At 40.1% G+C, this 14,940-nt stretch overlaps 3 protein-coding genes across 6 annotated transcripts; 1 reads left to right on the top strand and 2 right to left on the bottom strand.

Annotated features, from left to right (window-relative positions):
- Positions 1-5,331: 5,331 nt before the first annotated feature.
- On the top strand, positions 5,332-7,538 carry LOC108604089 (8-oxo-dGDP phosphatase NUDT18). The gene is made up of 4 exons (XM_017993368.1): positions 5,332-5,573; positions 5,820-6,161; positions 6,232-6,548; positions 6,611-7,538. The coding sequence occupies exons 3-4, from the start codon at positions 6,299-6,301 to the stop codon at positions 7,381-7,383; spliced, it is 1,023 nt and encodes a 340-aa protein (XP_017848857.1). The 5' UTR covers positions 5,332-5,573; positions 5,820-6,161; positions 6,232-6,298; the 3' UTR covers positions 7,384-7,538.
- Positions 7,539-7,620: 82 nt separating this feature from the next.
- Positions 7,621-11,155, bottom strand: LOC108604090 (putative tricarboxylate transport protein, mitochondrial). 4 transcript variants are annotated; one of them, XM_017993371.1, is made up of 5 exons: positions 11,018-11,155; positions 10,059-10,207; positions 8,457-8,641; positions 8,066-8,393; positions 7,621-8,007 (listed from the first exon to the last, which is right to left on the bottom strand). In XM_017993371.1, the coding sequence occupies exons 2-5, from the start codon at positions 10,197-10,199 to the stop codon at positions 7,708-7,710; spliced, it is 954 nt and encodes a 317-aa protein (XP_017848860.1). In that variant the 5' UTR covers positions 10,200-10,207; positions 11,018-11,155; the 3' UTR covers positions 7,621-7,707. The 4 variants fall into 4 exon arrangements, with proteins under 4 accessions (XP_017848860.1, XP_017848861.1, XP_017848858.1 ...); XM_017993372.2 differs by having other exon boundaries at positions 7,884-8,012; positions 11,018-11,151; XM_017993369.2 differs by lacking the exons at positions 7,621-8,007; positions 8,066-8,393; positions 8,457-8,641 and adding exons at positions 8,852-9,427; positions 9,486-9,813 and having other exon boundaries at positions 9,874-10,207; positions 11,018-11,133.
- A 1,126-nt stretch (positions 11,156-12,281) lies between these two features.
- Positions 12,282-14,725, bottom strand: LOC108601663 (probable fatty acid-binding protein). The gene is made up of 3 exons (XM_017989564.1): positions 14,589-14,725; positions 12,646-12,917; positions 12,282-12,583 (listed from the first exon to the last, which is right to left on the bottom strand). Exons 1-3 carry the CDS (start codon positions 14,659-14,661, stop codon positions 12,533-12,535), a joined length of 396 nt encoding a protein of 131 aa, XP_017845053.1. The 5' UTR covers positions 14,662-14,725; the 3' UTR covers positions 12,282-12,532.
- Positions 14,726-14,940: the final 215 nt, after the last annotated feature.

A 14,940-nucleotide genomic window follows, 5' to 3' on the forward strand; every position in this document is an offset into this window, starting at 1 on the left:
TTTTTACTTTCTTTCTTTTTTTGGTTTAATCAAAACTTCAAATCGATTTACAATAAAAAGCGTAACACAACTAAAAATCTGTAATACACTAACACTTGAGCACTGGGCGTGCGCTTTTCATTTTCCGCGTCGCGTTGCTTTCATCTTTAATAAATTTTTATGCCGTATGCTAATAAAGATTTTGCACAGCGCTCGGCGGGCTCTCGTGCCGTGCCCCCAAGCCATTTTCAGGGCTACACACTACAAATGGGCTACGTTCAGTTGTTCTGGGGGGCTGCGCTGCTTGCTACGTTTTAATATCCAGCCACGTATGTCATGGCACAGAACCATTAAGCACCAGCAGCAGCAGAACCAGCGACTACAAAAGTAACGTTAAGTAAAAAAAAACAAAAAGCAGCATACAAAATAATAAGCGAAGCAAAGCAGCTCAGCTCAGCTCTCAGTCAGCTCTAGCGCTCTATATGGGTAGAAAAGAAAGAAAAACCAGGAAAAAAATTATGCCCCAGACGCCGCTGAATTTTAAATGAGCCTTTATGGGCTTCATTTCAGCGTGTAAATTATCTCATTTGTCAGCAATTGCGCTATGTACGCTATAAATATGTGTGTGAGTGTGTGTGTGTGTGTAACATAGACTCAAGTGCTCGCCTCAGAATGTAGCGTTACGTCCATAGAGTTGCGGGCTTGGCCATTTAAGTTCTACACACTCACCACACCACACCACCCACTCAGCTGAGCCTCACCCCTATGCTCATATTCATATGCGACATGTACTCAGCCATTTGTAAAATGATTCAATGGCGTCTCCTGGCATTTAATGAGATAAGCGCACGCTTTGTACGATAAGAGATTGTGAAACACATACACACACACAAACATGGCTTTGGCAGAGGCCAAGCGGATCATATCTGCTTGGCGTTCTCTAATGTACGAGGCACTTGTATATGCATAACTCATAACACAGGAGGGTAGCTTAATTCATTCGCAAGTGCGTTAGCACATCAGAATGCGGTTACAGCATTGGAATTCGTAGCTTGCCTTGCTCGCAGCTTGGCTCACAGCTTGGCTTGCCATAAATCTGCATTGCACCATAAGATTAGCTGCAAATCCTTAACGCACAACATAACACACTTTGTTTTCCTTTGTATTAAATGCAGCCGTTCAGAAAAGCTTTCGTTCCGCTTTTAAATATAAATAATCATTCAATTTCCTAATTTTTTTGATGTTGCCAAACGAGCTGCTAATGTCTCAATGCTGAGCACGTGTTTCGAAATTCTCTTATAAGGCAATAAACATATTTCATTCATAAACAAACTGTGCTTGCATGCAAAACATGCGACACTTTGATACCAAAATATGTTTTTAAATTTATTCATACACTTTTATTCTATTAAATTAAATTTGGACATGGGAAAAGCCATTCTCAAAAATAAAATTAGTTTCACATATTGAGCATAAAGCTTGAAATTTTACGAGCAATATAAGCTATCGCCTATAAAAATCGGTCAACAAAATAACAAAATTATGCACATACTAAACTATCATCAATGTTTGGCTCATACTATAACAAATAGCTTAATTATATTTGTATGCGAATTCACAATATTAGAAGCATCAACTTTTAGTATGGCAATTATATGAATAAGAATTAGGAGGTATTTATATTTATGTTATGCTCATCATTAATTTTTGAAATATCTCAAATGTTTACAAAGTTTGATAAACCTGTGCCCAATTTTGTTTTATTGTATAAAATATTTCTGAGCTTAAACATTTATCTATCAAATTTGCATGATTGTGTTATATCCAATAAATTTCCAATTACGCTCAGCCACTGTTAATGATTTAATTAGAATTTTTATGAAATGTTCCTAATTATTTCACACACATACACAGCATGGCACATAAATTTTAATTTGGCTTTTCGCCTCTTTCTTTTGGAATAAATAAAATGACATTTATGCATTAAAATTTGATGAATGGGGCTACAGCTCTAGTTTCATTGTTTACATTTTAGTTTCTTATATACACATAGCATTGCGAATAAACCAACTCTTATATGAGAAACGAACACAGGCAAAATTTCTTTCAGAGCAAAAATACACAATGTGACATTGACTTCCATTTATAACTCAAAAATTGATGAATTCACAAATCTTGTGCTGTGTTTGTTTTGCTTTTTTTTTGTTTTCGTTATAAGAGAGAGACTCGTACATAGTTGTGTGGACAACCTCGACTGTTCATAGACACACACACATAGATTATTTATATGCTTGTGTGTGTGTGTGTATTATACAACATACGTACATAACTAGATGCGGACAACAAAAGCAGCGCTGCGCTTGGCTAGCAGAAAATGGTGAACAGGCCCGCAGCCCACCTTTTGACAAGGGCATAATTAAAGCATAACAGCAGCAACAGCAACGCCCCGTTCCGAATCCAGACCCGCACCCAATTCTCGAACTAACAGTGCACTGCGAGAAAAGTGTTAGCAAACTTTGCTCATTCAAAAAAAAGAAACTTTGCTCAAATGTAACTAATTTGCATACATATGGTAATTAGTTGAAAAGTTATGCACATCATTTGTTTTGTTTTTTTTTCTTAGAGTGTAGCAGCAGTCTACTAGCTAAGGCGTTGTGAATTTGAGGCGTGGCAAGCGGGACGCACGCAAAAAGGAGAAAACCCACTACATGGGGTGAAAACAGGTTGTTACTTCCTTGCAAACAAGGTTCCGTTACCGTTATGCCCGCTATATACATATGTATATGTATGTATGTATGCTTGCCTTCCTGCCTTTGTGTGTGTGTATTTGTGTGTGGCTGGCGTATAAAAGAAAAGCACGTTATTGCCAATTTAACTTACATTGTGCATGTGTCTTTAAACAAAGATTTATGTACCCACTTGCATGCATACTCATAGCTACCCAAGCAACCGCTATACTTATGCATGTAACGAGTGTGTCTGTGTGTGTGTGTGTGAGAGGCAGTGTGTGTGTGTGTGGGCGAGGGTCAGGTGCGCGAGTAATAACTTGCTGTAAGTTGCGGTGTGTTTGTGTGTGTGTGTGTGTGTGTACGTGCCGAGTTGCCACTTAAATCAGCATAATGATATGCACTTATTATTGTTGTGGCAAATTTGTTAACGGAAATGCTGCGAGAACTAACCGCATGCTCAAGAATCAACCAACCACCCCACTCTAAGTTGCTCTTTTCTCAGCCCTGTCTGCATATCCCAAACTTACCGCAATGTCGATGTCGATTTCTTCATTTGCCTAATTCCAGTTGACGCCATCATTAATCTAAAATATGGCAAAGACACACGCACTCACACTCACACTCACACCCACACACTCGTAGTCAGACCAACGTCAACTTGGCTTGTAATTATGCTAAGGCACACACACACAAACACACACACACAAGCTGACAAACATACATTTGCGTAAGCCTTGTTAATCGTGACAAAAGCTTATTGCGGGTTATTTCGACTACTTGTTTCACATCCGGCGTCAATGTCGCCAAAACACAAACACACACACAAGCGAGCAAAAACGTATGTGTTGCTATGTAATACAGCTATATAGGCGTGAGTTTGTGTGTGTGTCTGGTCTGTTTGGTGGGTAGACTACGCGTCACTCACACTAATACAGATATACACATAATAAACATTTTAAACATTATGCTCGTGTTTAGCAGCAGCAGCTTCTTGTCTTGCTTGCGCTGCTCCTGCTCCTGGCTGCTGTTCGTTTTTCTGAAAATTTACGGGTTTTGAACGAATAATGTTGCTTGTGGGAAATGAACGTTTTGTGTTTTCGCTTCTGCTTGTCATCGCATCGCACATTCGCAACGCATTCCTCAGTCGCGCAAACAGACATATACGCACAACATTCGCCACTTTATTCAGCAATTTTACTTTAGCCGTTATTACCCAAGCCCACTCTCAGTACATTAGCGGCAAACACACACATGCACACACATCAGCGTATATATACGTCAAAATACGCGCACACACACACACACACACACACAGACATCATCATACACATGAACAAGCACGCATCTACGGAGTTTGCGACTCTCCAAGGAAATTAAAAAACAACTAAAACAAATTAACAATGTAATGACAAAGTCATATACCAACAAGCACAGCCACACGCACACACACACACGTACATAACATATACGCATAGCATACACGCACACACACACTGACGTACATATGTTTGAGCTGTGGCTTCTTAAGAGCATAAGCAAGATTTCTCAAGGATAACACAGCCTGCAAGCTAATAACGCATTAAGCATTTACCCCAGAAATTGAATTGCCTACAAAATTCCTCCCAGCTTACAACCCCAGCCTCAATCCCCCAGCCCGCGTCCCCTTAGACCAGCTGGTATATGTTCGTTAAGTACACGCCATGGATTCGAGCCATTCGCACTTGCAAATGGCAAACGGCAAACTGCTGTTAATGATGATCGATTTGGGTAAACAATGAAATTTCCGCATTCAAATTTTATTGCCAGCAATCAGAGACGCTTTCTTTGCCCACACACATGCACACACACCCACTCAGCAAATTTGTTCGCTTGTATATGTGTTTTGAGATCAAGTGTGTGTATATGTTTGTCCACGTGTGTGTGCACTGTATTCGTATTATCTACTTAAATTGCATTTATCTATTGGAGGGTGGCATACTCACCGCCTTTTCCTTGTTTGTCAGCTAAATTTAAACTCATATTGACTGATTGGTAATGCCAATTGCTAACAACAGGATTAGTTTATTGTTGCACAGCAGGGGAGAAAAGTCATAAAAGCTTAAAGCTAGCTTAATACACAAAGCTTTTAAGTCCATCGCTTGTGGCTACTTTAAATCAATTTGGTCAATTGGCGTCTCAATGATGTCTTCACATATTGATTTTGCAGCCGCCCATTAAATGCCTAACAACAATTTAGTGTAGACATTGGCTACATAATCTGCTTAATACAGTTGTTTGTTATTTCAGAGATTTTGTAAAGTCGATTGAATGATTATGCGGAAAATTACGAGTCTATTAATTCATTAGCACACGTTTTCATGCTAATCATTACATATTGCATTTTTAAATTAGCGCGCATTCAAAAGTGCTGCCCAACGTAGAAATAAATGGAAAAGGTGGCAACACAACTTAACAGTAATATGCATATTTCTTAAATCTATAATTTCAGCTAATCGTCGCTGAAGTAGGCTTTAAAAGCTATATTTGACGGGAAAGCGCTAAGTTGGCATCTCTGCATACACTAACAGAGAGTCAACATTGCCATAACAGAGCGTTAACCGTCACAGCTGTTTTCATGTTGAGTGGCAAGAAGAATAATAACAATTGTGGTTTAACAATAAAAAACTTTGTGCCTGTTTTAAGACATTCTCTGCAGTTTCAGAGATATGCACCTATATTAAAGTTTATAAATAAATCGCATCCTACTAAATTAATATTGTGGAGGATGCAAACCAGTCCCATATACTTTCTCCGACTGGTGTAAAACCAGTCTTGCGGCTTTGCATACACTTTGAATTGCAGAAAGTAGCTTAAAGCTAAACAAAAGTATGTAACAGTGAGTAAAGAACAAATCTTGATATATTTATTATTGATCAGAAAAACATAACAATTCAATTGATGCACATCAAATCTGACTGTAGAAGTTAGTGTTGTGCAATTTTTAAGTTTGCATTTGTTTGTTTACATATGTTTGTGACAACGCTTGCTAGTGAAAGGGTGTAAGCACGTTGGAAACCGCCAAGTTTAACTGAATGCTTGTGTGTTTTTTTGAATCTAATGCCATATCAATAGAAATAAACAGGCCAAATACAAGCTGGCCACAGCCGCGACTGCGTCGTTAGCAGACTACTAAGCACCTGTGTATGTTATTTGAGCGACAACAACAACTAGTTGATTGCCTTCTTGGCGTTTTATATGCCGCAGCAACAACGACAATGGAGCAAAGACAGTCACATCTTGCCCACACCTGAGCTCGTTTCGTTACTCTCGCGCTAACGCAAAAAGAAAACAAAAAAAGTAGTAATAAAAAAAAAAAATTTGCATAAAGCTACTATATGCATAGTCCAATAATTTAAGCATGTTTGTCGCATTGAATCATTTGCTGGGCAAACGCAAAGGAATTTGAAGCTAAACGTACGTACATAACTTTATAAACTGAGCTCTGAATGTCACACAATGTTTCTAAAATAAACTTTCACAATAGGTTAAGTGCATTAGACGAGAGCACACATATATTGCTTAGTCAAGTTGCTACGTTCTATGTGAAGAAGATGACTTCAATTGAGGAGAAAGTGCGCTGCATCTTGGACGCCAAGGGTCTGGGCGATATAACTACAGAACTTTGTGATTTTTCGCTCAAAGAGCAGAATGCCACGGCGGAGGCACAAGGTGTGCAGCCATCATCGGCATCGGATTTCGTGCCCAAAGTGGGCAAGAGTGTCACCTACATTGTGGCCTGTGTAATGTTTAATGAAAACGACGAGCTGCTTATGATCGAGGAGGCAAAGGCGAGCTGTGCAGGTAAGTGACATAGATTCTTGCGCTCAATTGCAATTGCTAAATGGCTTGTTATATTCTTCCAGGCAAGTGGTATTTGCCCGCGGGTCGCATGGAGCGCGGCGAGTCTATAACTGAGGCCGCTGTGCGTGAGCTGTTCGAAGAGACTGGTCTGAATGCAGAGATAACAACGCTGCTGGCCGTGGAAACAGCCGGTGGTTCGTGGTTTCGCTTTGTGCTAACTGGCCGCATTACTGGCGGCAGTCTTAAAACGCCAGCCGATGCGGATGCCGAGTCCATACAAGCGCTCTGGTTGCGCAATCCCAAAGAGGTGCCGCTGCGCTGCAGTGACATACTGAACATCATAGACATCGGACGGCAGCATCATCAACAACAGCAACAGAAAGCCACAAACGCAGCTACAATCTGGCACAGCAATATTCTGCCCACGCGCCACCCACATATACGAAACTATCTGCGCGTCTTGGCTGTGGCACGCAAGCGTACGACAAACTCGATGAACATACTCATCAGCGAGAAGAACGCCCATCACTTTCCCACTGTGGAGCTGCATCCGAATCGCAGCTTGCATTCGACTCTGCGTAAATTTATGATTGAAATCTTTGGCGCAGAGCTGCCGCAGCATCGACCGCATGGTCTGCTTAGCGTCGAGCATGCCGGCAATGATGACTCCGATGGACTCTGCCTAAACGTGCTCGTTGCCTTTAGGCCTGCGCTGGAGGAAATCTCACTAATTGGCAAATGCATATGGCAGGAGCTAACTTCGCCACTGGACGATACGCTGGCGCGTATTTTAAGCAGCAAAAATGCCACAATACCACTCAACGTGATACGCTAGCTGTTTAGTATTGTTCTAGCCTCTAAACTTAATCAATGGTGCAAGCTAATTTACTCTATTATCTACTAGTTACAATCTTAAGCAAATTGTCAAAAGCATTATATGAAATTCATATTGTGAAATGCAACTGAGAGAAGTTACTTCAACATCTGTGTTTTTATTGCAGACAGCCCCAAAGAAAATTGCTTATAATTTTCATATTTGTATAGTTTCATTTCACATTTATCGTTGCTAATACAAGCAAATGTATTTATTATAAACAATTTAAATTGGCTTTTCGTTGATTTAAAATACAAAATAACGGTAACTAAGTATCTACTATTCCTATTTCCACACCTTGTTGAACAAATCCATAAATGAGTCGTAGATCATGAATGTAATGCCCACATCCAGGCACACTCGTCCCAATCTTGGCACTGTACCCTTATAGAAGGCACCCAAGCCCTCGTTGTGCATTATTTGCAAAGCACAATCCGCAGTGTTCTTGTACTTGGCTGCCTCTAGGCCCTGCATGCGCGTCTTGACCACATCCAGCGGCGTATTGCCAAACACTGAAGCGGCACCAGCAACAGCACCAAATGCGCCTACCAGCAGCTTGGGCACAGGTTTGTTATGATCATCGCCCTAAACTTAAATATTATAAATAATTTTTTATTAATTTTAGAGTTACTGCAATGCAAACCTTGTATAAATCCTTCAGTGACTCCATCACAAAGAAGCGTATGGCCTGATTGGAGCCCTGCTTCATTATTGTTGCTGTTAAGCCCTTATAAATGCCACTGATGCCTTCGGATTTGACAATGGCGGCAACACCATGTACAAAGCCCTTGAATTTGGGATTCGCACTACGCTGATCGTTGATGAATTTGACTTTGATCGTTTCCATGGGCGTGACAGCCAGAATAGCTTCGCAGACACCTGCGCCCAGACCACAGAGCAGCTTGCCAGAAGTGCTGAGCTGACCTTTGGAATCCACAGCGAGTCCACGAAAATACTCAAAAGCGCCGAATCTACAAGGAAGCCAAATGCATTACGCATAAAGAGCCATATAAATGCTATGAGCAACTCCTCACCTGGTTGCTGACTTAGGTATGCTGCCGTAGATCAGAACACTCAAGCCACGATAGAGACCGAAGAATCCGCGCTCCTGCACTGTCTTCTTGACACAATCGGCTATGCCGTTATAGCGCTTATTGGCGCCCTTCTCGTCCAGCTGCAGTTGTGTCTTTACGTATTCGGTGGGATATGTTATGCAGATTTCAATGCCGCCGGTGATGCCGCCAGCCACAATGCCCTTCAAGCCCTTAGATCTGCTATATGCAGAGTCCACTATTTTAAACATGTTTGTCGCATTTATTTTTCTTAGCTGAGCTTTGAATGTCACATGAATGTTTCTAAAATAAACTTTCACAATAGTTTAAATGTGTACAGTGCACAGCCCCAAAGAAAATTCGTTTCTTATAATTTTCATATTTGTATAATTTCATTTCTCATTTATCGGTTCTAACACAAGCAAATGCATTTATTATATACAATTTAAATTGGCTTTTCGTTGATTTCAAATACACTACAAAAAATTCGTGATACGCAATAGGCGTAACAATAAAATGCCTGCATGGAATTAATGGTCATTTGTATACAGTTATCAACTATTGCAACAGTTGACTAGGTAAAAATTATATCAAAGTAACATGCACACTGTAACGGTAACTAAGTAACACTATCGTTGCACTATCTACTATTCCTACTTCCACACCTTGTTGAACAAATCCATAAACGAGTCGTAGATCATGAATGTAATGGCCACATCCAGACACACGCGTCCCAATCGTGGGACTGTGCCCTTATAGAAGGCACCCAAGCCCTCGTTGCGCATTATTTGCAAAGCACAATCCGCAGTGTTCTTGTACTTGGCTGCCTCTAGGCCCTGCATGCGCGTCTTGACCACATCCAATGGCGTGTTGCCAAACACTGAAGCGGCACCAGCAACAGCGCCAAATGCGCCGACCAGCAGCTTGGGCACAGGTTTGTTATGATCATCGCCCTAAAAATATGCATTAAATATAATTTTTTATTCATTTTAGAGTTACTGCAAACCAAACCTTGTACAAATCCTTTAGTGATTCAAGCACAAAGAAGCGTATGGCCTGATTGGAGCCCTGCTTCAGTATTGTTGCTGTTAATCCCTTATAGACGCCACTGATGCCTTCGGATTTGACAATGCAGCCAACACCATGAGCAAAGCCCTTGAATTTGGGATTCGCACTACGCTGATCGTTGATGAATTTGACTTTAATCGTCTCCATGGGCGTGACAGCCAGAATAGCTTCGCAGACACCCGCGCCCAGACCACAGAGCAGCTTGCCAGAAGTGCTGAGCTGACCTTTGGAATCCACAGCGTGTCCACGCAGATACTCAAAAGCGCCAAATCTACAAGCAAATCAAAGGCATTAGGGCTGAAGCCATATAAATGCTATGAGAGCAACTCACCTGGCTGCTGACTTTGGTATGCTGCCGTAGAGCAGAACACTCAAGCCACGATAAAGACCGAAGAATCCGCGCTGCTGCACTGTCTTCTTAACACAATCGGCAATGCCATTGTAGCGCTTATTGGCGCCCTTCTCGTCCAGCTGCAGCTGTGTCTTTACGTATTCGGTGGGATATGTTATGCAGATTTCAATGCCGCCGGTGATGCCGCCAGCCACGATGCCCTTCAAGCCCTTGCCGCCACCACTGGGCGCAGCAGCTCCGCTATTCGCCATCCAGGGACGGCATTTGAATGGGCTCACGAATGTGGCAAGACTTTGACGATCCATAATGCAAGCTATGGAGATTCATTTCTAATTTTAGTATCAAGCAATGCAGTGGGTGGTGTTGTGCTTAAAAATAGACAACATGTGCCTGTGGCTATTCCAAAAGTTTCAATTGATTTCTTTACTCTTCTCAAAGTCTGTGTCGCCGCATACAAATTATAACCTTAATTGAAGCTTATGCAAGTTCTGGAATGCATAACGAGACTCGAGTGTACATTTGTTTAAATGCCATTAATTTTACAAAAGAGGCAGTGTATGTTGGTTAGGTTTGTTGCTAATCTAAAAATGCTAAGTGTTTGTTTTGCGACAACAAAAAATTTTTATCGCCGAACCGTTGTTCACCCTTCAAAGCAAAGTTCAAGCAAAAACTATGCCTCGTTATATATTATAAGGCTAGACAAACGGAACATCTTCATATGTGCGATTACTTCTGATCGTATGATAGTGGCTATGTCTACATTTTAGTTAACTTCATTAGCAGCAACCGAATGAAAGCTTAATCAGCATTCAAATTGAATTGTCGAATCCAGGCATACATATTTATTAAACTCGATTATATAATTGTTTTGCAGATTGACAGATATCAATAAGAATTGTTAGCATATAATATATGTGCGTGTGTATACATTTTTGAAATGTTATAAATTTAGAAAATGTTTGAGCACAATACGCTTCGATTGCAGCGTAGATAAACAAAAGTTTGTAATAATTATTCCAGTGCACGCACACACACACTCGCTCTCTCAATCAATTTGTCGCTAATCAGTTACAACAAAAATTCATTACAGTTGCTGCTTGTTGCTAATATTTGCACTACTCACTTAATTAAGCTAAACAAATGCAGTCACTAAAGCACTTGAATATTTCTTTGGTTGCTTTAAACGAGCTGATTAGAGGCAGTGCGTCTGCAGCACGATCGCGGCTAGGGCAGAATTTGAACTGGCTTGAACAACAAAAAAACAAAAATTCCAATTTCCAATCGCAGAGAAAGCTACAAAAACTCAAATAAGCATTGTAAACAAGCAGCAAACCAGACAGACTGTTGCGCTCTCGCATAAGATCAGCAAAGAGTGCGGCTGAGAGCACAAGAGAGCGCTTACAAGTAACGGCGATGGCGTGATAGCACCGGGTTTTGAACTTTTATGACGACGCAGCAGAAAGAAAAAATATATTTATGCAAAGATCTCTGACAGCAAAACCCGTTTGCTTGGCATGGCAAAGCTTTGTCAAAGCTTTTGTAGCTGGAAAGCTTACGCGCTCGCTTAGTTAAAGGCAATACGAATATAGTAGCTGTTTTTTTTTTTTTCATTTCAAATTGAACTGTGACGCAGTAACAGCCACAAAGTATGCAGCACTTTTCATAGTTGAATTTTTTATAAACTGCGATTACACAATATGCAATACAACCGAACATCCGCCCACCCAGCACACTAAAACACTTATTGTTTATAGACACGCAGCATTTAATTTACGATACGATATCCTTTTGCAGCGCAGCTATCAAATTTTTATCATTTAGTTGCCATAAACTAACCAATTGATGTGTATTTATTTAACAAACGTGCATGAGTCTAAATATCTCGAACCGGCAAATAGCAAATGATAACTGAACCCACACAATAGTATTCGTCAAAATGTTGCCAACTGCTGAACCTTTAGCAGCTGCTCTGCGCATGCTCCAGGTTCAGTCCACCCACATAAGCATAAGCTGTTTATATTTACTTCAACCTGTGTGTGTGTGTGAGCGAAAGTACACGCCATCGTTTGACTACAGGAAATGCGTGGGCGGCACAGCTGACAGCTGTTACCATGGGCTGCAATTGCTGCAAAATTTCGCAAAAATTCTTATAAATACAGTAGAGTAGTTTTAAGTACTTGTAACTCTGTAGTGCATTCAATAATCCACACATTAAAGATAGCCGCTATCGCTTTGTTTATTTTAGCACTCCTCAAGAAAAGCCGAGATTGCGTTGCAAGTAAATTGATACGCTTGCAGGCCATAAGCTTCGGTATCAACAAGCAGCATGTATATAGTATTGATTCTACCTATATGTACATATGTATAAATATTTACAGCAGTTGCAATTTTAAAGCAAATAATATACGCCTTTATTCAAATTCATTTTGAAATAGTTAATATGTCATGTTACATGCATTATATCATTCGCATGTGTGTTTATAATTAAACAATAAGGTGCAGTTCCGTTAATTACTGTTAATCAATAACAATAGAAACATTGGGAGAAAGGGGCTTTAGTTGTATATAGTTAATGCAAATATATAGTTTAGACAGTTTTAGAATTCAGTCACTGAGTTTGGTCCCCATCCAAGAATGTTCAGACAGCCTTGTAGGTGCGCACGCACTTCACGTTGCCAATAGTAAGGGTCTGCAATAAAAAAAATGAGTGTCTTAATTTATGCAAATTTATGTTATTTATATAGAACTTACAGTAATGAGCTCGCTGTCGGAGAATTCGCGCACAATGGTCGAGGGCTTGTCGCCTTTCTGCTCCTGCGTCAGCTTGTTGCCATCCAGACTGATGATGCTCTTGACCTTGCGGCCATCCTGAGTCTCCTCATCGAACTCCTCGCCCAGCTTGAAGCTAATCGCCGAGGTCTTGAATGTGGATGTTGTGGTCATGGTATATGTATCACCATCCTGGGTCACCTCCACGGTGGGGCTAACTGAGTTGCCCATTTTGCGCATCACCATGCCAACGCCTGTAAAATTAATAAATACATATATATAGCACAATTTAAATTATAAGATATGTATATATGCATGTCGTTAAGATGAGTGCAGATTTGGGTGTGCAGCCAACTAATTGAATTAGCCAGTCAAAGTTGAAGAGACCTGCACACAATGCATGTCAGATTGTATTTAATTGAAATAATAAAGCTGAATTATGAAGTTCCCGACAAAGTTAAGTTTCACAGACCATTGAGAACGGTCCCGCTACCAGTACCAGTCCCAGTCAAAAGTCGCGCTCAAGGTTAACAATGCGGGCCAGCCTCCGTAACTTATCAATTGCTGCGCCTAAATATAGCAAACGGATCGAGACAGCAAATGCAAGCAAGCTTGCCTTATCTCGCTCTATATATATATACACATGTCTACATGAAATATATATAACCTCGTCACCTCGCTAAATATCCATCAAACAAACAGACAAATCAATTATGTTCAATTTAAGTCTCACTATAATGCTCATGGACGGCCAGACGACAAGTGCTTATGGTTCGATATGTTCCCAGCTAAAAACTACATTGACTTTGTGAATCCATTCAGCTGTCTGCCATACAAATTTAATTTCATTTTGAATAGATTAACACGCCTTTTTTATTTCCAGTCGATTATAGTCCACAACTTTTATGTACAAGTATAAATAGTATATAGTAGATAAGGTGTAAGGTGCAAATTTTGCCATCGCCCCAAAAGTTTATTATCAATATTATATATGGCTAGAATATTTATCATTTTTGCAACTTTGAAATGGTGTAAAGCACATGAGTTTCAATCGATTACGCATACATATACATTTAGCACTAGTTGCATTTACAGTTGGTGCCCGATTTATTACATCCTATGCATGTGTAAATATTTCCTTAAAAATCTAACCACAATATCTCAACTGAAAGCTGACACTACAAGAGAACTGTGTACGTATTTGATATAAACCGCAAATAATAAATAATAAATGTATACCACACGTCAGAATTAAGCGAATCAAATTGCAAAAATTCTGCGAGTACGTCTAGACTTCCGAGGCTGATGTTACTTTAGATTTGGTGCCTGACTGTACGCCCACCACGCATATTCTCAAATGCACATGCATTTTTTTCGTGATTTGCCATAGCAAAGTTCAGAATTAAAGTCCACAATCAAATTTACAGTTTTACAAAATAGCGGGCACTACAAATGGAACAATTACCAATTCATATGTACACACACACATACAGCATTTATATGTACTTGTAAAACGGCAAAGTAAACCAAAATTTAGCGCAGACCAAAGTACAACTTCAATTAAATTTAATTAGTTTTTAAGTTTATTATACCTGCGCCACCCGATAAGCTCTCGTTTATGTTTATTACTTTTATGCGCTTTGCACTTTAATTGTGGGCGAAAGTGGATCAGCAGCAACTAACGGTGCTTTCATAATTTTTGCAATAAAACACGTTTATTCATTCTTCTCCTCCCTATTGATTTTCATTCCTATTCTCACACATCTGCAAAAAATGCCGGCCGGCCAGCTTGCAGCATTTTTTTCTCGTTTGCTTTTTGGCAAAAGTGAGTTTTGCTCTTCTTTTCCAACTCGTTGCACAACTTCTGGGACACGTGTTTTTAAAGCAACGAATTTTATAAACCCGGTTATTAAATCCTGACTCACCCAGTTCCTTCATGTACTCATCGAAGTTCTCGGACTTTTCCAGTTTGTACTTCTTGCCAATGAAAGATGCCATTTTAATAAATTCTCACGTCTGCTTTTCTTCTTGACAACACAAAAAACTCTCGGCAACTTGTGAAAGCTCACACAAACGAAGGCTTTTATATAAAATCAAACAAAGCTTTTTTCGCAGAATTTTATAGCTCGCGACTTAGAGGTGGCAGATCATCGATAGTAGGCACCATACATTGTGCTTTCTATTGGCGTTGCCACTATGTGAAAAACTGAGCAGCGGCATCTATTGTTTGTAATCACATTTCGATAACATCAGCTCAGATACAAACCCATTTAATTA

The sequence above is a fragment of the Drosophila busckii genome, chromosome 3R (genome assembly GCF_011750605.1).
Source record: "Drosophila busckii strain San Diego stock center, stock number 13000-0081.31 chromosome 3R, ASM1175060v1, whole genome shotgun sequence".
Lineage (NCBI taxonomy): Eukaryota > Metazoa > Arthropoda > Insecta > Diptera > Drosophilidae > Drosophila > Drosophila busckii.

What these genes read in the sequence shown, in the direction of transcription:
- LOC108604090 (XM_017993371.1), bottom strand. Translation starts at nt 10,199, where the DNA reads ATGGATCGTCAAAGTCTTGCCACATTCGTGAGCCCATTCAAATGCCGT. An exon ending in GCATCACCGGCGGCATTGAA is followed by an intron (nt 8,642 to 10,058) that starts ATCTGCATAACA and finishes GGCGGCATTGAA; the next exon opens with ATCTGCATAACATATCCCAC. An exon ending in CACTGAAGGATTTATACAAG is followed by an intron (nt 8,008 to 8,065) that starts GTTTGCATTGCA and finishes ATTTAAGTTTAG; the next exon opens with GGCGATGATCATAACAAACC.
- LOC108601663 (XM_017989564.1), bottom strand. Translation starts at nt 14,661, where the DNA reads ATGGCATCTTTCATTGGCAAGAAGTACAAACTGGAAAAGTCCGAGAAC. An exon ending in TGAGTACATGAAGGAACTGG is followed by an intron (nt 12,918 to 14,588) that starts GTGAGTCAGGAT and finishes TTAATTTTACAG; the next exon opens with GCGTTGGCATGGTGATGCGC. An exon ending in CCGACAGCGAGCTCATTACT is followed by an intron (nt 12,584 to 12,645) that starts GTAAGTTCTATA and finishes TTTTTATTGCAG; the next exon opens with ACCCTTACTATTGGCAACGT.
- LOC108604089 (XM_017993368.1), top strand. Translation starts at nt 6,299, where the DNA reads ATGACTTCAATTGAGGAGAAAGTGCGCTGCATCTTGGACGCCAAGGGT. An exon ending in GGCAAAGGCGAGCTGTGCAG is followed by an intron (nt 6,549 to 6,610) that starts GTAAGTGACATA and finishes ATATTCTTCCAG; the next exon opens with GCAAGTGGTATTTGCCCGCG.